Source organism: Cryptomeria japonica, chromosome 4 (genome assembly GCF_030272615.1).
Source record: "Cryptomeria japonica chromosome 4, Sugi_1.0, whole genome shotgun sequence".
Classification (NCBI taxonomy): domain Eukaryota; kingdom Viridiplantae; phylum Streptophyta; class Pinopsida; order Cupressales; family Cupressaceae; genus Cryptomeria; species Cryptomeria japonica.
In genome coordinates this window covers 49937774-49960298 of record NC_081408.1, presented here as the reverse complement: position 1 = coordinate 49960298, position 22525 = coordinate 49937774, and the positions used below count along the sequence as shown (strand labels likewise).

The 22525-nt window shown below is 33.4% G+C and overlaps 1 protein-coding gene across 1 annotated transcript; it reads right to left on the bottom strand.

The window, feature by feature from the left end:
• Window positions 1-13086: 13086 nt before the first annotated feature.
• LOC131056790 (uncharacterized) lies at window positions 13087-22066 on the bottom strand. The gene is made up of 5 exons (XM_057991053.2): window positions 21532-22066; window positions 18374-18514; window positions 13823-13942; window positions 13601-13696; window positions 13087-13466 (listed from the first exon to the last, which is right to left on the bottom strand). Exons 1-5 carry the CDS (start codon window positions 21760-21762, stop codon window positions 13356-13358), a joined length of 699 nt encoding a protein of 232 aa, XP_057847036.2. The 5' UTR covers window positions 21763-22066; the 3' UTR covers window positions 13087-13355.
• Between the last annotated feature and the right edge of the window lie 459 nt (window positions 22067-22525).

Below are 22525 nucleotides of genomic sequence, written 5' to 3'. Positions count from 1 at the left end.
TTCGACAATGAAATAGGAGGCCCTCATAATCCAGCGGTTGAGTCCAAGGCCTGTCCCCAACCATAAGAACCACATCCCTAGGGAGGGCCAACGATATGTCAACATCAATTAATAGGAGAGCAAAGGTAGAAAGACCCATGGAGAACATGGCATCATCAACCTTCAAGAAGCTGCCAATGGAATTACCAATGGCCTCAAAACAAGAAGGTTCCCAGAAATGAAGGAGGAGATTGGGGAGGCGGACCCAAACCGGACGAACAGAGAGGGATTTTGTAAGGGGGTTGAAGGAAGGAGTCCAAGGCTTAAGGGAGAGAGAGTGATCCTCCCAAGACCATAGCTTACCCAAAATCAAATCACAATCATGAGTAGAAATATGGGGCTTCTAGGAATCACTCACCCAGGGATGAAGGTTTGGGAGGGAAGGCCAAAACCTAGTAAATTTGCAGACCAGAGTGTTGCATTAATAGAAGTCAACATTCTCCATAACCTCATAGCCACAGACCACAACAGGAGAGGTCTTGGCACAAGGAAGAGGTCGAACCCCTTAGAAGGTTGGGCAGCAGCGTGCAAAGCTACGCTTCCCAGCGAAGGGTCTAGGCATAGCATTATCACCCGTAGGAAGGTTGTCACTAGCACCAATAGCAGTTGCCAAGGTATCCAAATTCATAACTGGATCAAAGACACCAGGTTTGGGAGGAACAAAACCACCAACAGGGATCTTGGCACCCCAACCCCTAACATTGGTACCCAGAACCGTAGGATGACCTTCTGCAATAGCAAAATCACCCAATGTAGCAGACAAAGTCGCCACAACACCAGCACCGAAAGTAAGAAACGCACCATCATTGTGGGAACCTCCAGTGACCCACCCAATAGTAGACCGAGGCACCAACTCTGAAGAGAAGCGAAGAGCAGTAGCCGCAACCCCAACCCAGGCAGAAGGACCCAATGCAGAAGGGATCGAAGATCCATTGTTGGTCAAGACCATGCTAGGAGAAACTCCCACAGTAGCAAGCACATTCAAACTGCAGGAGGAGGGAGAGTCGTTGGGGTGCAGGTGCGGGAGTGACATCAGGTTTTTATGTGGGTTTGTCAATATTTCTTTGTATTCAGTATTATTTTATCATAATAAACCTTGATGTGGAGTTTGGATAGTTTTCTTGCAAGTTGGGTAAAATTCAACTTGTGTTGGGGTTTCAATTTGCTTCCTATTTTGTGAGAAGCTGTAGCAAATGTAATCTATTATTAGAAGCAATTTATGACAACAATAATATGTTATTTGTTGAGAACAATTTGAAATTTAACTTGCATGTTAATTTTGGTAAATTTTTGGATTGATTTGACTGTCAGATCTATAAATTAGGTGCATAGTATGTGAGATTGCTTGCTAAATATTTGTGGGTATTTTAGTTTATTTGGAAAAGAAATTTAAATGAGGGTTTGAAGTGAGAATACAATTTCATTTTCTATTCCTTCCTATAAATTTAAGTTAATTTCATAAATTCATCCCTCTGGGACATTACAATGGTATTAGAGCTAAGATCTTGCCAACCTACAGGGTTCTGAGTTAGTAATCATGGGAGGCTTCTATAGATCTATTTTCAAGGGTTTGGAAAATGATAATATATTGGCTTCCAAAATATTAGGTTGTTTTGATGAATGTTTTATGAAATACATAATTTCAAAGGAAGCCCTCACATTTTATGAATATGCAAAGCTCACCAGGAAACATATACCTCGAGAAGGAGAAGTTTTCATAGCTTTTGATGAGTATCTTTTAGAGAGAAAATTTGAAGTATCATTTATAGAATACTTCATGAGAACAAGAAAGGAGGGTGCTAAGATGGAAAAGTCTAAAAATACTAAAAATCAAGAAGAACATATAATCGTTGAGATTCGGGACAACTTTGGGCTAAACAAGGAGAAAGAACAAATATATTGCATCCATCGAATATAAGGTAAAAATGTTTTTGTTGGAAATAAAATTTCTAAAAATAATTTGTATCAATCTAATACTGATGAAGATAAAGATGAGGAAAACATTTTTCAAGAAAATATTGAAAAAGAATTTAAATCAGCTCTAATAGAGGGAAAAAAACTCATATTGGATATCTCTAGTAAAGATTTCTCAATGAATAATATAGTTTTCTCTACTAAGCTAATGCATGAGGAGAATATTTGTAGCAAGGAAATTAACAAGGAATCAACTTTTTACTTTGAGGAAGTATGTTTGAAATGGGATCCAATGTTCTTTAAGGAAAGTTTGCCAGGAAACCATATTGACGTGCATGAATTCTTGAAGGATGTTGTAGATGAATCCTTTTCTATTGATAAATATTTTTTTGAACATGATATCATTATAGTATATCTTTCAAGGAAAGACAAATCAGCAATAAGTAATACAAGATGGAAAGGCAAACATTCTTCTCAACTAGCAAATATCTCACAAATAATATTGTGTGATTTGGGTGAATTAGATAAAACCAATATGCAGTTTGAAGCTACATATGAGGAGATCTAGATGAGGAGACATGAACTCTCCTCTACGCATGCAAAGATTGTGCTAGTAATTGGCTTTCATATCGAAGAAATTGTTGAGAACATCTCGACAATATCTTTCATGGCAAAGGTGGATAATAGTGTTGATTTCAGCCCCATAGTAGCACAGTGGAATCATGATGGTGTCTCCACAACTACCAATTGCAAAAAGGATAATGAAATCTTAGTGAGAAACCTAAGGTATGGAAAAAAATCTCAATTTACAAATTTGTTTCCTCTTCCCATTCCAATACAAAAATTTTGTCAACAAGAAAGGCATGCAAAAATAAGTAATAGAGTAAGTGGCAAAAATTTTAGTTTGGAGGATATGGGCTCTTGGATTCATGTTTCAAATTTTTATAGCATATGGGATCAGAGTAATCTTCTAAGGATCAAATTAAAAAAAATCATTATTGATACTATTTCAAGTCATCCATTTGGTAAGAGATTAAATTTATGAGGTGTCACACAGGGTCTGTTGAGCATTCTAAACACTTTGTGATGAGACAATGTTCATGGTTCATAGATCACTCATGGGAATTAAGTACCAAATTTGAAGACCATATTGCAGGTGATGGCCAAATAGAAACATTCAACTTGGGATGTTTGATGCTATACCATGGTAAGAAAAAGAGATCATTTTGATGATCAAAATTTCATGACTAACTATTCTATGATATTTTTGATATCTAATTGCAAACAAATTGAAGAAAACATGGAGGATGTACAAGCCACTAGTTTCTTTAAATTAAGAAGATCCGATATCATTTTGGGTGAACATAACATATGCAAATATTTCAATATCTTAGTTCCAAGAGTTGCAATGGTTATATTTTTTAAATGGGTGAATATATTTGAGAAGCCTAAGGAGGTAATCGATTCATGTTCTACAATTCTTATTTTTAATTTCTCTCATACATGTGTAGAAGAGTGTGGTAATGCAAGACAAGCTAAGTGGGCAGAAATTTGTTTGGTTTTGAAGATCATGCAAGTTGTGATATTCACCAATGAGCATCATGGACCTCACCCTATCATTTTACTACCTCAAAATTAACAAAGGAGAATGTTCATATATGTGTTTCTAGGATCATCTTTAGAGAAGATATTTTAGCAATCCACGGGCTATAAAGACATTGATTTAATCTAAAAAATTTATTTGGCATCATGTTATTCTCAGTCACATATTTGCAAGAAGCACATGAAGTATAAGTTATTTCCTTACAAGTTGATTTTCCAATTCATGTTGAATCAGGTGAGAACTTTTGATTGCATTTATGTTGATGCTATTTCAATCTCAAAAAAGTTTTGGAAATATTCTTGGGAGTGTTGGGATATAGCTATAGATATATTTCAGCAACAAGAGCTCTTTCCTAAGGTATCTTCATTAGACTTTGACAATAGACACATGGGTTAGGATATTAGCACTAAAAATTGTGATGTAGGAAGGAGAAATAACAAGAATTATTTTATTTATGAGATAATAATTTCTACCACAAGGAAGCTTCTAGGAGATGTCCAATATGTGATGCAGAGCATCTATCACAAACCATAAAACCTTCATTCAAGGGTAGACTTTAAACTTAAATCAAGAGGCATATAAAAATATAAAACATTCTTCTCAACTCCAAACCAATTTCAAAGGTTATATTACATCCCTAAATACCTTCATTCAAGATTTCAGATCATAAAATTCACCATAACATGATAGAACAAATTCTTCTTTGCCATGGAATACCCTAGTTCAGGGTTTCATCCCTTAAAAACTGTTTTCACCAAAATGATTACAAAATATTCAATTCTTAACCAAATCAAGTATGAAAAAAAGAAATGGAAATATGATTCAAATACATTTCCAAAAAATATATCCTTGCTTCATTATGATCCCTCATGTGACCACACCAAATGCTGCAACCGGACTACTACTGCCTTCACCAGTCTGCCTTTCACCATGAACTGTAACAAACAATCATAAATAAATTTATAAATATTGATTATAAATAAAATCTCTTCAGTCATACTTTATATTACTGAGTTACAAAATGTCTCTCCAAATTTCATCCAGATCCAACGGTTAAATAAAAAGTTATGAGCGGTTTTCCAAAACCGGGTAACCCTTGGCAGGGTTTTGACAATTATTGTAAAAACAAACATATCTTGCCAAATACTCCACAAAAATGCATAAGAAATGATTCATCTAAAATATATTTCATTAATATATCATTAAAAAACCTCTACATATAAAAATACACCAAATTTGATCCTCCATGGATCCATGATAGTCACAGATTCCTTAAAACCTTATGACAGTTTGAGGGTTTGATGGATAATCTTTGTCAAATCCACTCCAAAATGCTCTACCCTCTTGATTTTGACCAAACATGGTTTTATAAACCATTTAAAACTCCTTCATAAATACTCTAGCCACCTCATAACCAATGGATTTCATTTTTACACTTTTGTTGCACTTTTTGGCAATGTTGCAACTTTGCAATTTTTACAATTTTTGCATTTTTGACATAAATGACTCTAACTGTTACATGGACACTTTTAACACTTCAAGATAGACCAAATATGATATCTTTGGAAAAAATGGCTCATTTAGCCTTACATATTATGATTCATTGGACTCAAATAACCTTAATACATTATGAATGACTCAAATACAATAAAATTGCTCATATTATGACTTTTAACCTCCTGGTATGCTTGTGTGCTTAGGTGCCTCTGCACCAATATGACATAACTACATTATATGGTCCTTGTAAAATTATTTTCAAAGGGTTGTTGATTTTGATTGGTCTTAGTGGTGTGTAGATATTATTGGAAAGATGTGAAATCATTGTATGGATTATTGCAATCTTGTACACTTTCATAAGAGATGAAATGAACACTTTCATGAGAATTGTAGCATTTGTTGCAATGGAAATTTTAGGTTTGGGAAGGAATTATTTTCATTTTGTGGCTACTCATGGATATATTGCATCCCTTACATGGTTGATCACCCATATTACAAGGGAGATATTTTGGTTTACTATTGAAGTTGGTCACTCATGCAATTATTGCATCATCGATTTATTGTTGATTTTGGTAACTTTTGTTTTGAATAGCTACAATTTGTTGCACTTAGATATGGTTTCATTGCAAAGAAGGTTATCATTATTGGTGGAAAATAATATAACAAACATAGCATTGTTTTGGAGGATATTCATGATAGGAGTCCCTATTGGAGGAGATGATATACATGTGGGTGATGCACACAATAGTTCCTATGATGAGTTTGGGCAAAGGCTTTAGGATGATAATCATAGGAAGACAAATGAGTAAATTTTCATATGGATAGTGAGTGTCTCTTTCCAAAACTAAAGATAATGAGGAGAATGTTAAGGGCCGCTCATAACATTTCATTTATAAATAATATCAAACATATATTGATGGATGAATATAGAAGATACATCATTCTCCATCAGGACAAGATATCATTTGCAATTTAGGTACCTAGAATGTTTTTTAATCAATATTATTGTTTGGTGATACTAATGGTTGTTCCAGTGATGTGCATTTGATATTGCATATCCGTCCATAAAGATGGAAACACAATCACTTTGTTTGAGCTAATGTACATGGGTTTAATATTGTGTATTCTTGTTATGTATCTTAGCAATGTAAAGGTTAATGAAAGATTTATTTCCAGAAAGTATATTGGTTGTAATAGTGGAAATGCTAAATGCTATAATAGTCCTAATAGTAGAAAAAATCAGATCCACAACATCATCAAAAGAATCAGGAGCCTTTGGTACATGTTGCTCAATGTTTGTGCATCAATTCAGTTTGGAAGTCAAGCTTGGGAAGATAAGTTTTTGAAGGGAGGAAAATTGAAACTAATTGCAAGGGCACTTTGGTTATTCATTGGATATAGCCATAACCAAACAAATCAACTTGGTTACACCTCACACAGTCTCTTCAAGATGCATGGAAAGAATATGGAGCATTTCATATATGTAGAATCAAGGTTTAGTAAGTGGTTTGTCATGACAAGTCATTTTGGAATCAAAGTTTCATAGTTATTGTAGACACCTAGAATTATCCTGTCGAATTAAATAAATATTTTTATTTATTTAAATATTTTATCCTAAGTCTTCTATTAATTAAATAAATCTTTATTTATTTAATCAATTCATTAATCATCTTCCAATCCTTTCCTAAATTAAATAAATATTTTATTTATTTAATTGATCCAACTTCCTCTATTAATTAAATAAATATTTATCTATTTAATTAATTCATTAGCCTTTTCTACCCATGACACATGTCATTCATCTCTTAATTCTTCTCTTACCTACCCCCTTTATCATTTAATTATTTCCTCTACCTACCCTTTAATCTTAGCCGACCATTTATCTTTACACCTCTTAATCTTATCCCTCTATTTCTTACAATGTCTTCTATATAAGAGGATGCCCTCTTCATTATCAACCCTAATGGTCTAATCATCTAATGCTCAAATTGATTTTATGCAATCAAGCCTTGTTGCAATCAAGCTATCAACCACATTTTCATTCTTTGTTGAGCTCTTGTGCACACATAAAATCTGAGAGAAAATATATCAAACAAGATCAATGGAGATAGGAGACAATGGAGATTGAAACCCTACTTGACATGTATTGCTTTATTTTGTTGATTTGCATGATCTTAGGTATCTCTATTGGTATTGGTGAATGTTTTATTGTAGGACCTAGATTGTTTGTGGTTGAATCTTTATGGTTTTACAATAGTTTGTCATCATTTTTCACCATATACAGTTACATGTTTGCAATTGCTTGAGGACAAGCAATTTTAGGGAGGACTTGTCATGTCCATTTTTCAAAAAAAAATCCAAAAATAGAAAGCCCAACATCCCAAAATAGTAAATAAGGATCATATGATAGTTTGGGAAATATTATTAAATTAATATTTATTTGTTGTTGCAAATTCATATTTCTTACAACAAACAATGCTAAATTACTAATTTCTTATTTTGAGTTTTGATTTTAGAAGCAACTTGTTGGCTTTGGAAAGTTGGTTAGTAGTGTATGTTTTCAAAAAGTTTCCTTGGCATCTTTGGGCAATTTGGCAACTAATGTCTTTGTAATGGATTCTTATGTAAGTTGCCAAAAATGATTATTTCCATTTCATGTAAGTTTCCTCCATTTCAAGAGGTGGTTGTGGGTGCTAAATTTAATTTTTGAAAGTGGTTTCATGTATGCGTGGATTTGGTTCCATTTGGATTCATTCATGTTGCAGATTTTATCAAAGCTTATGCTCGTTTCTTCAGTGGTTGATAAACCAGTGGAGAAGGAGACTGTAAAACAAGACTCCAGGTGATCTAAGGACGAGAGTCAGAGGATTTCCAAGTGATATAAGGACGAGAGTCGGAGGATTTCCAAGTGATCTAAGGACGGGAGTAAGAGGATTTCCAGGTGGTCTAAGATAGGAGTCAAGGATTACTATAGAATAATCTCACTCAAAGATTATCATTGTCCTTAAGGATTTAACAGTTTTAGAGTTTTAGCTTGCAGGCGAGGGTTTGAAGCGGCAATTTGGGATTTGAGTTCTATATTTGTTGTAGATCTTTTATAGAAGATTTGTGGATGTGGGTTTGTTGATATTCCTTTGTATTCAATATTATTTTATCATAATAAACCTTGGTATGGAGTTTAAATAGTTTTCTTGCAAGTTGGCTAAAGTTCAATTTGTGTTGGGGTTTCATTTTGCTTCCTATTTTGTGAGAATTTGCAGTAGATGTAATTTGTTATTAGCAACATTTTATGATAGAAATAATATGTTATTTACTAAGAACAATTTGAAATTTAACTTGCATGTTAAGTTTGGTGAATTTATGGATTGATTTGGTAGTCGAATCTATAAATCAAGTGCATAGTATGTGAGATTGCTTGCTAAATCTTTGTGGGTATTTCAATTTATTTGGAGAAGAGATTTAAATTATGAGGGTTTGGAGTGAGAATACAATTTCATTTGCTATTCCTTTCTATAAATTTAAGTTAATTTCATAAATTCATCCATTTGGGACATTACAAAAACCTTTGTGAAGGTCAAACAAAACTTCATTAAGATATACATTGTTGTTTCAAGCATTTTCAGCCTTTCCCTTAAAAAGAAAGTAAATTTCATTACATTTATCAATTCAATTTCATGGTTAGCTCCAAAATCGAGGTTTGACCTAAGGCAAAACCCTATCCCCAATATCTTTCTCTCTCTTTTTATGTGTAGCCTGCAACTTACTATTTCTATCAAATTACCTCAATTATTCATGGTTTTGGCCTAATTTCACAATCACGTTACAAATCAGGGTCTTGACCCTTTACAAAAGCTATGATAAGGCAAGGTAAAATAGGTTTCAAACTAGTCATCTAATCAACAAAACAAAAATGCTCCAAAGGAGTGAAGTATAGTAGCAACCAAGCTACTAAAAGAATTATAAACAAGAGAAAGAGATGGAACCCTCGAAATCCACCGTAGACAATGTCAAGCCTTTTATGAGTTGGCCTCTCACCCAACACTATAACATGAGTTTGAGATAATGATTTAGTAAGACCTTTCTTCCTCCTCCTAGCGGCAATGGACAAGATATATTATCTTCCAAATTTTGAAAACAAGGGGAAGTGGGGGATTCTCCCATCGAGAGCCCATAGACATGCAAAAAAGGGAAATAGAGGCAACACAAAAGTGGACCTTTCACCATGAGTAATCTAAAGTTGATTCAAAGATGAAGGAAAAATGATCTATGAATTCAAGGTAAGAGGTTCTGCAACAAGTTCAAAGGGCACGTGAGGGCCACACCCGAATCTGAGGAAGCATCATCATCCTAAAAGGGGCCATTTGATAGGGAATCAAGGGCATGAATAGTCAAGTTATCTTCATTAGCATTCATCCACCATGTAGTAGTGGCCTTGTGACGAGAGAGAGGATAATTTGTAGGCAAGTGATAAATAGAGAAACAACGTCTACATCTAAAATGAAGACCCTCATAATCAAGGATTTGAGTTTAAGGCCTTTCTCTAACCATCAAAACTTCATCCCCATGAAGAGGCTTGGAGATGTCAATGTCCACCAAAATTCTTGCTGGGTATATTTTTGAGATGGTATTTATTTGTGATTGAATTCAATAAGTAAATTGTTGTTAATTGCAAGACTAGCCCAATAGCTCAAATGAAACATGGTAGTTGTCATTAGTTTGACATGACTAAAACTACATCAAATTTTTTATTATATGTAATCAATATAACTTTTTGTTACCAATGGAAATAATAAATAATTTTTTCTTAGTTAGAATTATGATATAAAAATTGTCAAATTAAAGTGAAAAACTATAAGTGACAGTGAAATTGGGACATCCTTTTAGCTTCCATTGTCAAAGAGGTCATCCAACTGTCGTTTTTTGACCAACAACTTAAGATCAAAGAGACACATGCATTTCTTGAAAATGTCAATAGTTAGTACACTAGAGTTAAGGCAAGTTGTCTCTATATCAATATCCTTAACATGCACAAGATCAAATGTGTCTTGGTATCTTGGCAAACTAATGTTTGTAGGATACTAGGTAAATGGGTTGAAGAAAAAAAATCTTGTCTATAAATGTGGTGGGATTAATTATTGTGATCTAAGGATTAAATTTAATTGTATTTTATTATATAGGAACATATGGCTTAAATGGGTATTGTTTATAAAGATTGTTGTCCAAAGAAGTTGTAACCTTGAAAAGGATTGGATACCCATAATACTTGTATTTCTATGCTAATGGTAATGATAATGGAATCCTTAATTATGGGATAAGTTTAGCACCAAAGTTAAATAATGAAATCTATCGAAAATTATTAGAATTGAAATCATTGTGGCTTTGACAAAAGGAAAATTAGACAATTCTCTAGAAGAACCAACATACTCTCAATTCCCATAGTATGGGATATATGTAAGTGGTTCGTGATGGATGGATTTGGAAAATTAGGTCAAGTCTAAGGATTGTGTCAAATCTAGGACCCATCCTAACAATTTAAAAATATAAGTTTAATCTATTAATTGTGTCATGTGAAAGAGACACATGTAACATGTCAAACAAATAATTTTCTATAAATAATTTTTTAACATAGAAAGAAAAGATAAATATAAAATTATTTATTTATTGACTCAACAAATCAAATTATTTCATAAAAACTTGACTTCTCTAAACAATATGAAACTAGTAATACATAAAAAAATAAAATAAATCACTACAAAAATAAAGAAAATTTTACTTTAGAAAAACTACATATGAAAAAAAAAAAAAAAAAATTATTCAAGAAAAATATAAACCAACTAGTCAATTAACTTCACTCGCAATATAGAGAACAAACCACTTTACACCTATCAACTAAATCTAACATTAAAACACAACTTTTTTTCTCTATAACTAAAAATCTTACACAAATCACTTCTTATCTCACTTACATATAGTCTATATCACTACTTTCTAATGCAAAATAGAAGATCAGGGTCCAAGTAAGTTGAATAGTTGAGAAAATTGGAGAAAATTGGAACACAAGTCATTTTTTGACACAAACTGTCACCGTCATGGGGCAAATACAACATCACCATTGTTGATTGTGAAGCTCCTACTACTTTCTGAAAACACCATCACATATCTGGATCAAACTGTTATTTTATCTAAGTACTTTATTTCCTTTTTAATATTCTCTTTTGGAAAGTCTGCTTTGAAATGTTTCATACCATCCTATTAAATCAAACCTCCAAATCAGTATATGTTTTTCAGCTTAAAAGAAGGAATCTGACCTTTGGTTGTCCATGAGTAAAGCCCTTGCAGCTTTATCGCCTAAAAAAACTGAGACTTAATTAACCCAAGGGACTGGAACAAGATTGGAGAGTGCTAGATGGAATGGTCATTAACCAATACACCGTTTTTAACTTGTCATCATCCCCTTTGAGCTAAGGTTTGATACTCTATAGGACTTGTTAATACATTTGATCACAAAGGTGCCATTAATTTTGACAAATGCTGGAGTGAGCATAGCTTGAAACTCATTCCCTTCCTTGCATGTTTGCCAAAAGGCCTCTAGATTCAACAATGTATATTGGGCTACTGACATATTTGACTTTTCATTTGCAGAGAATTACATTGTACAGTTGATTCCTGGTTACACCTACATTGAGCAGTATGTCAAAATGCATACATTATTAAGCATCCAACCTCGTAAGTCACACAAATTGGTTATCTCAAACATTCTGACATCCTCTCGGATAGAAAATAACTTACCATAATACCATCTTTTAAGTGTTTGGAGATGTGACCAGCGATTAGAAGAAAAGAAATAGTGACTTCCATCTCTAAAAATCCATCTTTTATCTAAGGGACTTTGCATTACGGAGATTCAAGTTCAAATTTTACAGGAACATCTAATATGAAATTCTAAGTTTTTGGTCTTTCATGGTTGGTTTATAATATGGAAGTGATTTCTAAATAAGTGGATTTCGAAGTTGTGTGTCTTGATCTTCCATAGGTGGTTTCTGGTGTAGTTTCTTGAAAGCAGCTGATAGTAATCTCAAGGTTATGCTCGCAAGAACTTTTATTGATCTCATGCTGATGATCCTATGAACAAAATATTTGTAAACAATTAACAATATTAAAAAAAAAATCCATCTTTTTGAAGCTCACTTTGTGAATCAATCACTAAGTAATGTTTCCATAAGTTACTCTTGCTGAATTTGATTTTTGCGAGCTCTGAACTTGATTGAGACGATAAAATCATCTCATGACTTGTGACTCGCTCTTTTTTACTGCTACAGAACTCCTGTGCTACTGTCAGTTGCTCTTGATATTCAGTGCTGATGTGATTGGAACTTCACTTATTCACTTAGATTTCTTGAAGTGAATAAAAAATCTATATTTGGAATGGAGTGGCTGATTGTTTAGCCAAATGGACTTCTGATCATGGGCAGGGCTGGTATATAGTGGATAAGGAGCAATTATCTCTGGATATGTCTCATGTGTTGGACCATTTAGTAGAGACTGATAAAGCTGTGTAATTTTTTCTGCTGGGCATTTGGCCTTCTTGCTCTATATCTCTTTCTTTGTTCTAATAAATTTTTACCCCTCTTTTAGTCTCAATAAAAAATCACCTTTCTTTTAGTTTCAATAAAAAATCTATATTCTCAATTGTTCATACTTCATTCTATACACATGTTCTCACCTATTACATCTAACTAATGACAACATCTAAGTGTACATGCATTGTTATTGGAAAATTTAGATAGCATTTACATTTATACAGTATTAAAGTCAAAATGATAATAATATTGTTGAGTTTATGGAGAATATATGATAAAATAATTTTATAAGTATTTTAAATATAACTTCCCAAACTACAATCTTATAGAATACAACTAATTATTATTATTAAATAACAAAATTAAACAACCAATCGCTAAGATAATTTTATTAGCAAACAATTGTCATGCCAGCATAGAATCTTATATCAGAAAAACCAAATAATCTTTTAAAGTTTTAAGTTGCAGAAATTTTTCAGTTTAACAAATAATAAGCAGGTGTATTTTTATATTGTTTTCAGCATGAAATGCAGAAATGCAGAAACGCAGAAACTACCGTCAACTTTTATAAATTTGGTTTTTTTTTTGCTTTTCTGATTGATTTGACCACCTGACAAGATCATTTTTTTAACAAGTGTGTAAGAGTTAAACAAATTGGCTATGGATAGACCATAATAAGTTTCTAAATAGGACCGTTCCATAATGCAATTTATTACATCTACTTAAGAAACTTTTGATTCCTTCCAGTTTCTATTAGATAATTTGTAGAAGACCATTCTGACTATCTTGTAGAACCAGAAGATACTGACCGCCTGTAAGCCAAATGATGTTGCCTGCATTGAACACCAATTATGATTTATTGGTAGAAGATAAACCAGTTTAACTTTTTGTTTGTGAGACTAAGGCTTCAATCTCTCATCCAAAGTAAACTAGGTGCCCAAATCATACATGCCATCCTAGTACTCACCTTAATAATGAAGGGATTGTTTGCTGTCAAAGTGTAATATGTAACATAAGGTCCCATGATGAGTCTAGCAAAACTAAAAATGAGGGCAAAGCATATCTGCCATTCATGAAAGAAGCCGTTCAGTGTGGATTAGAACAGTAAATTGTTTCTATAAGAAGTTAGAACACAAATTGGAAGGCAATGACCTAATGTAATATATACTCTTCCTAACAAGGAACTCACGTCATTTATGAGACTCAAATTTGAGTCCTTGTAATTAAGCTCCTTGAGAAGCTCCCTCATGTGCATAAAGGGGTTTGATATCTCCATCAGCCATAAACATCCAACCAACTCTGACCCACACTGAAACAAAGGTAGAAGAGATAAGCTTCTTTATTATGTCATAACAGAACTGAGTCTTTCAAATGGACAAACATTTTAAAATGAATGGAGTCTTGGTTTAAATAGAACAAAATGAAAATACTGATGCAAACAAAAAGGGACAAAACTTCCTAAAAACTATTAAATAAGTTCTTGTTTCTTTTTCAGTTTTGCTTGTCAGATTTTGTAAGCCATGTAACTCACAAATTATTTTTTCACAGATTTCAGAAATCCTCATCCGAAGGACCCAGAAAAATATTTATTAACAAAACAAAACAATAAACTCTTAAAACAGAGCCATTCTTGACACACAATATTATATTCAACAAAACAGAGAAGAGCAGCTTCATACATAAACCGCCTTAAAACAAAGTAAATAAAACCACTTAAAGGCATACTAGAGACCGCTGCCTTCAGAAGCAAATAAAACTGCACACTAAAACAGAATCAAACCAAACAAGGACTGATAACTTCCACCGTAGCTAACATGCAAACATAAAAACAAAGAAACGGGATAGAAACTGCAGGATGACAGTTTCTTGCAGGAAGAACTGAAGGATCAGTTTCCAACATTTCCAACATACTCCCCCTTGATAAGGAGAGGATTCACAATAGAGTCGCGTAGCATCAAAAACTGAGTCTTTGCAACTGCCTTAGTTAACATGTCTGCAAGTTACTTGGTAGTCTTGATATATCAGAGTTATTTCTCTTTCTTTAGCACCAAATCTCTCGTAAAATAATATTTCAGATCAAAATGTTTAGTTCTTCTATGATGCACAGGATTTTTGGCCAATTTAATGGTGCTCATATTATCACAAAATATCATTGTAGGCCGAAGCTGTCTTACCCATTCTCTTCAAGAACTTTCCTTAGCCACAATGCTTGAGTACTTGTAGATGTGATTGTAATGTATTCTACCTCCACGGAAGAAAGAGAAACTATTCTTTGCTTCTTTGAATTCCATGAAATCAAAACCCAAACCAAAAGTAAAACAATTACAGGAGGTAGATTTTTTATCATCCACACTATCTTCCCCAATCAATCAAAATCACTGAAACCAACTAGATTAAATCCTTTAGAACTGTAATAATGAATGCCAAAATTCAAAATCCCTTTCACATACCTCAAAATTCTTTTGGTAATCATCATATGTAAATCAAAAGGTTCTGTCATATACCTTGAAACGAGAGAAACATATGCAATATCAGGCCTAGAGTGAGTTAGAAACATCAAACTCCCAACTACACTTCTATAAGTTATCCAATCTGTTTTTTTTAGCACTATCATCTCTACACAACACAACTCTATTAGAAATTGAAGTGGAAGTTAGTTTACAATCAACCATATCAAACTTCTTCAACATATCTTTGGCATATTTTGTTTGACAAAGAAAAATTTCATTTTTACTTGGATAAACCTCCATGCCTAGAAAATACTGCATAAAGCCTAAATCTGACATCTCAAATTCTTTCATCATAGAAAATTTGAATTTATCTTTCATCACAAAACTACTACCCATATACAACAAAATTACAAATCATCAACATATAAACTAACAATAAAAAAGTCATCACCTTGTTGTTCAGAGTAAAGGTCGGGTTCAATCTTACTTCTATTGAAGCCATTCTCTTGAAAATACTCATCAATCCTAGCATACCAAGCTCTTGGTGCTTGCTTGAGGCCATACAAAGCCTTTTTCAGCTTGTAAATTGGATGCTCTTTTCCTGGCACCTCAAAATATTGTGACTGTTCCACATATTTTTCTTCTTCTAAGTACCCATTCAAGAAGTCACTTTTCACATCCATGTGACAAATGCTTTTTTTCTTTGGCCTGCAAGGGAAATCAATATTCTAGTAGTCTCTTGTCGTGCTAGGAGTGCAAATGTTTCTTCATAATCCATGCCATACCTCTGAGTGAATCCTTGAGCAACTAATCTTGCTTTATGTCTTTCAATACTTTCATCCCTATGGTACTTAGTCTTGTAGATCCATTTAGTGTCAATCTTTTTCTTATCATGTGGAAACTCTGTAAGCTCCCAACTACCATTTTTGTTAATAGAATTCATCTCATCTTGCATTGCTTACACCCAAACTTTATTAGTATAGGCATCCTCAAAATATAATGATTCACACCCAAACTTTATTAGTATAGGCATCCTCAAAACATAATGATTCAAAGTCAGCTTGTGAAAATTGAAAACAATGCAAAATGTACTATCTCACCTCTAGGATTCTCTTTATGAGCATGAACTGTACTTTTATTAATATCAGCTAAGCTTCTAACCTCCCTGTTAGGACTTGGATGTTGGGCTTACACTTGAAACTTAAGAACTAGAAGAGAGACTATTTGGTGGATGTGCAACACTCAGAAAAGGATTAGATGACTGCTCATGATCAATATCAGCAAGAATAGCACCATTCAAAACAGATTTAGACTTCTCAACATGGTCTTTTTGATGACCATAAACTCCCTCTTCATCAAAAAAAAAGATCACATCTCTTGAGATAGGAATGATATTAGTGCAAGGGTTATAACCTGTAAGCCTTACTATGTTCACTATACCCAACAAAAATAAAAGACTCGCTTTTTGGATCCATCTTTTTCCTGTTTTTATTAGAAACACGTACATAGGCTAAACAACCAAAAACTCTAAATGAGTAACATTAGGCTTCTTTCCATACTGGGCTTCATAAGAACTCATCATGTTAAGTGCTCTAGTAGGACAACGATTGAGAATTTACAATGTTGCAGCAACTCCATCACCCTCAAAAAAAATTGTTCAAATTTTTAGTTTGTAACATATTCCTTGCCATTTCCACCATTGTACGAATTTTTCTCTCAGCTACCCCAATCTATTGAGTTGTGTAAGTAGTGGTGAGTTGTCTTATGTCATGCAAATCACAAAAATTCTTAAAATATCTTGAATAGAATTCTCTTAAAACTTTCAAACTCTTGGGCTGCATAAGACCACAAATGTCGTATTCATTTTATCATTGACTGCAAGTGCATTCCAATCAATTGGTTCTTCATATCCTGTTTCTACAATTTCCCATAGATCTTTTCCCATAAATGTCATCATTTTAATACACCAATAATCATAATCACTTCTATTGAATTTTGGGATTGGCAAAGAGTTAGTAATTGACATGAACAAAAATAACCTGCTCTGATACCAAATAAAGATTTTAAACACAGATCAGAAAAATGATAACAAATATTTATTAACAAAACAAAGCAATAAACTCTTGAAACAGAGCCATTCTCCGCACACAGGAAAAAATAAGCACACAATATTATATTCAACAAAACAGAGCAGAGCAGCTTCATATATAAACAGTGGTCAATACAAAGTATATAAAACCACTTAAGACATACAAGAGATCGCTGCCTTCGAAAGAAAATAAAACTGCACACTAAAACAGAAAGAAACCAAATAAGGACTGACAACTTCCACCATAGCAAATATACTGAACAGAAAAAAGAAGAAGCAGAATATAAACTGCAGGAGGACAGTTTTTTACAGGCAGAACTGAAGGTTTAGTTTCCAACATCATCAAATGTTGGTGCATTTACATTAACACCTGACAATTTTGAACTCCAGGTGATATAGGTCTTCTCTGTAGTCTCCAAGCATCACCTTTTTTGATGATTCATGTTATTTTCTATGTAGGTAAATAAAGTTTATTAATTGAGGGCTAAAGTTCTCAAGGGCTAATATCTATAGGAGGATTGAAATCTAGCTGCAAATTCCCATCTATTTTTGTTTGTTGAATCCTGTATTCTGAAGTATTTGGCTAATATCTTTAGGAGGGTTGAAACCGCACTGGTGTTTACCAATTAGTGTATGCTCATAATAATATACTGCTCTTGATCACATGAATCTAAGATCCTTTTTAAAAGTTAAAAGAAGATAAAATGCTGCACAGGGCTTAACATTGTTTCTTCGATTGATTTAACAGCGAATGAATTTTAAAATTACCTGATAATTTTGACTCCCTTGAAGTGGTGTTACCGAGTACCTAAATGAGTGGATCAAGATATTTTTTCAATTGACAAAAGACACGAATTTGAGAGTTGCAACTGCTTCTGTCCAACCAATACAGATTGGCTAAGATATGGTTAGTGTTACTATGTTTTATACAAATATAAACTCCTATATGACAGTATCTTTATTTCATACCCACAAAAATCATCGAGCATTTGTCCACATTCAATGGTATCTTTCTAACACTAAAACATCAACAACTTCTATACCAACAAAATAGAATTCAAGAACAAGAAAATGTCACAATTAAGAATGTAAATCATTCGGTGTCGACCAGTTTTCTGTTGATAAATCTTTGATTTTTGTATTCTAGCATCTTACCAGAATCATAAAAAACTGGGTAGATAAATTGGGTTAAAGAGCATACCACACCATAAGATATTCCTCCAAGAAGACCCAATATGCTGACTGTATGATGGATGCAATTTGAAATACTGATGGGAGTAACAAAGAGGCAACAAATGAAATCATAAATGAAATAGGAAAGGCTCACTGCTAATGCTCGAATCTGCAATTCAATAGAAGCTATATATCAGACTTTGAAAATTCAGTAATAAATAAATTTTGAAAGCTCTGAACACAGAACATTGATGAGATCTATGAACACCATTTCAAATTTTGTACAGAATTAGGATTTATTGACTAGAGACTAGCTGAAGGCCATAAAAACTCAGGCAAACAGTAAAGCATAGGAACTTTCATTATTCTATGAGGTTCCCAAAGAGCTAAATTTGTTATAGAAAGGCATTTGACATCCATACAAAGTAAATACATAGCAATAGATTAGGAAACAATACATATCATTTTCCAAAGCGAAATCTGTAGAAACGTGTGGAACTTGTTTTGAACATTGTTAGAATATAGAAACAATAATCTCTATGAATATGTGAGCACTTAATATTATAGAAGAAACAAACAGATGGTTTCTTATGCTTGCAGCTGTGCAGATATTTGATCTTTAAAGCTTTCTCTTAGATTAGATCTGCATGCAGCTGTGAGACTATGAAACTGTACTCTTCAAATGTGAAAAATTTCATGAATATGATAGTTTTCACAGATTTTCCTCAGACCAAGTGTCTCAAGGTAGTGTTTCATAATATATAAATAGAGCACTCACTTTTCCAGGGCAACGATAGACTACATGTCTCTTCCAGCTATTGATGTATTTTTTCTAGGAAATTCTTTCTTAGGTTTAGATACGCGGATCAGAATTCTGACAAGGCAACTTTGATGTCAACCAAAGTGGATGTAGGTACTGACTTTGCTGAATGGAGGTTGATTAGAATTCTATAAGTGCAATAGCTCTGTAAAAATGGTGAAAGAAACACGTAATGGAAGACTCTTTGTAAACATTCAGAGGAAATGGCTAGTCCTGATGCTCATCACAATGAGTTACAGAATAATTTTGAACTCGCACATTGTATGTCATGTCCTACTTCAAAATGTCATCTGAATTTGAATAAGTTTTTGATAGTCTTTCAGGAGGCCAAGGGTAGTGCTTGCAGTTGAAAACAACAACGAATTAATGGTTCCTCTAAGGTTTCCTGATGCTCTGTAGGCTCTTACTGGATCTAAAATACAGTTGCTGGCTAACCATGCATCTCATTCAAATTCAGGGGCCAGATTCTGTTATTTTTCAGGAACAGGAGATCTTATGAAGAAAAATAAGATTATTTAGAATCTTTTCTTAAAAAATAGGGGCCAGATTTTGAAAATGTAATCTCTGTTATTTTCCTATCTTTTAGGGTTTGCATATTTAAACAGGTGAAAATGAGGTGGGATCAGAAATTGCCCCACCAGCTTAGGAATATAATCTATCATTTGTCAATAATCTAAATTTAGATATCCATTAAAAAAGATTTAGAAAGAAAATAATTATTTTTTACTTGTTATCTTTATATACAAAAGTATTGTACTCATGAGACACCAGCATCAAATTATAGAACTTAAATATTTAAGTTTTATTGTAGAAACAAAATTCATGAGACCAGCAACTTTAAAATATTTTTATAAAAACTCTCAACAGCTCTAACTCTAATTTTTAGGAAGCCTACCAAAAAAATTTTAAAAAAAAATTTTGAGACAGTGAGGCGCAGGGCTCAAATCACTAAATTAAACATATTCGAGTTTTCCAGTATGCAGCAAACGATAAATTGCTTGTTGGTCCACCCTCTGCATATCTAATAAAAGGGTCTGCCTCACTCACATTCTGTGAAAAAGCCATGACAAGTGGGTATCTCTTGCATCAATTTCACCAATGACTTTTACAATTGGGACAAATAAAGCAACTGATGCCAGGGCACCCCAGTAAAATTTTAACACTGGAAGATGGCTTTAATGTCATCAACCTCACACCCCATTGCTGAGCCCATAGTTTTATAAATAACTAGATATCATTGTGTTGGTCAATTGTAAGTTGTAATATGTCCTCTATACTGTTTCATGGAATCATTTGTGGCATCTGTATATCAGAATACTGAGCAAACGGTCAATAAAAAATCACATATATTCTTTGAATCTTTGTTGGCCATAGTCTAACACAGATATTTGACACGGTTAAAAAGCAGTTCTCAGATAGCAATTATTCTTTAAGGTCAGGTCTAAAGGTCTCGGTTGTACTGCTCTGCTAAAATTCGTCCTTCCCATTCAACTGGAATGGAATCCGGTGGACTGTACCAAACCCAAGCAATTTGGCAAGTAGACCACAACCCAAGACTAGTTTTTAGAGAGTATTCAGAAAATGGCTTGAAAAGAAACTGTTCTCAGATCAATTTTGAAAATGATAGAGCATTTTGTTGTATGAGATAATTTGAATGTCCATTGCAAAATCAAGCCAATAACATAGATATTTAGATTTTGAAGATAAAACAAGTTGTAAAAGATAATACGGAGATCTCATTGTGATGCAAATAAATAATAAAGATATTAAATCTTGATGATAAAAAAAGTTGTTGTACAAGATATATGAAGCTCCTATTACAATGCAAACCAGTAACATAAATATTTAGATTTTGATGATACAAGAAGTAGTTGTAAACGATAATATGAAAGCTCTCATTGCCAAGCAAATCAATAACATAGATTTTTAAATTTTGATGATAAAGTAATTGTTGTAAAAGATAATGTGAAGCTCTCATTCCCATGCCAACAGATAACATAGATTAATAACATTAGATTTTCACAATTCATTATATTGATGAATTGTTATTTCTAAATTTGATAATGAATTGTTATTTCTAAATTTGATTGTGTGAAGGTTTGTTTTCAAAAACTCTCATACAATCCAATACAGAATCACAACCTTATACATAAAACCAAGACACCCAAACAAATTTTGAATATAATTCTAAAATTAAACACCTATAAAACAACAATCTGTATTAAACAAGTGCATACACTTTTTTCCAGACCATTTTGGCCTAAAGCAGGGTTTAAAGTAGGCTTTTAAGTTTTATGTAAAGATTCAGACAAAGTGAATCTTATGCCACTCTTGTGAAGGAAAACATAAGCTTGGAGGATATATGCCTGTAACGGGGAAGAAGGAGAAGCCAAAGGGTGCAGGGGATGCCTCCAGTCCTTAATAGAAGCTGATGAGAGCCAAATAGCCACACCCACATGTACCATAGATACAAGTCTGTTGCAGAAGTCAAATGACCTATTCCCTATCATCTTTCTCAGAACAACGAACACTGCACTCCATGCAAACACACCCACCACCACTGTATGCCATGTGTCAAAACTAACACTGCTACCCATATCCTTCGAACACCCAGTTTATACTGTGTTCATATAACAGAGCTGAAATTCTGGGTATTCATGAATTCGAACGATACAAATACAGAACAATTATGGATTCGTAACTCGTTTGAATTTCATGTGTCTTTGTGAAGAAGTAAAGGCTAGGTTGTTGGTAGGTAGGTATTTCCTTTAAAAGAGAACACGTAAAAGGTTGTGCACTGAGATATAATTATTTGGCGTCACTGTTGATGTTTTCTTGAGGCCGTGAAAGTAGAGAAAGGCTGCCATCGATGTTACCTAATGTTTTGGAGAGAAGCACGTAGAATATTTAGTTTGATAAAGCAAATTAATAGCCGGTGTCGTTGTTCAGGTGAGGTAGATGAAGAATTCAAGGCATACGTCTCCAGCAATGAAATGGAAATGGAAATGGAAATGGATTTAAGAATTTATTTTTGGGTCTATGGTTTATATATGAGACTATTATCTCTATCTGTGCTACACAAAAATCAGTTGAGCCTGCTTTCTTTTATTAATGAATACACGGTTGGAAATCAGAAATTAATTTTGTTTTTGCTTTTGGGATTCAACATATGACTTTTATGGGATTAGGGTCTGGTTCAATTGACGAGAGCTTAGATAGTAAGTCTCTTCCAAGAATATACTTGTTTTTAAGTAGGTGTTGTAATTGCACATATTTGTTTTATACTTTAAGGTTGTCTTCTTGTAGTCACATTTTGACTTCAGGGTCCCACTAACGTTCCATATCTCGATTTCTTATTGC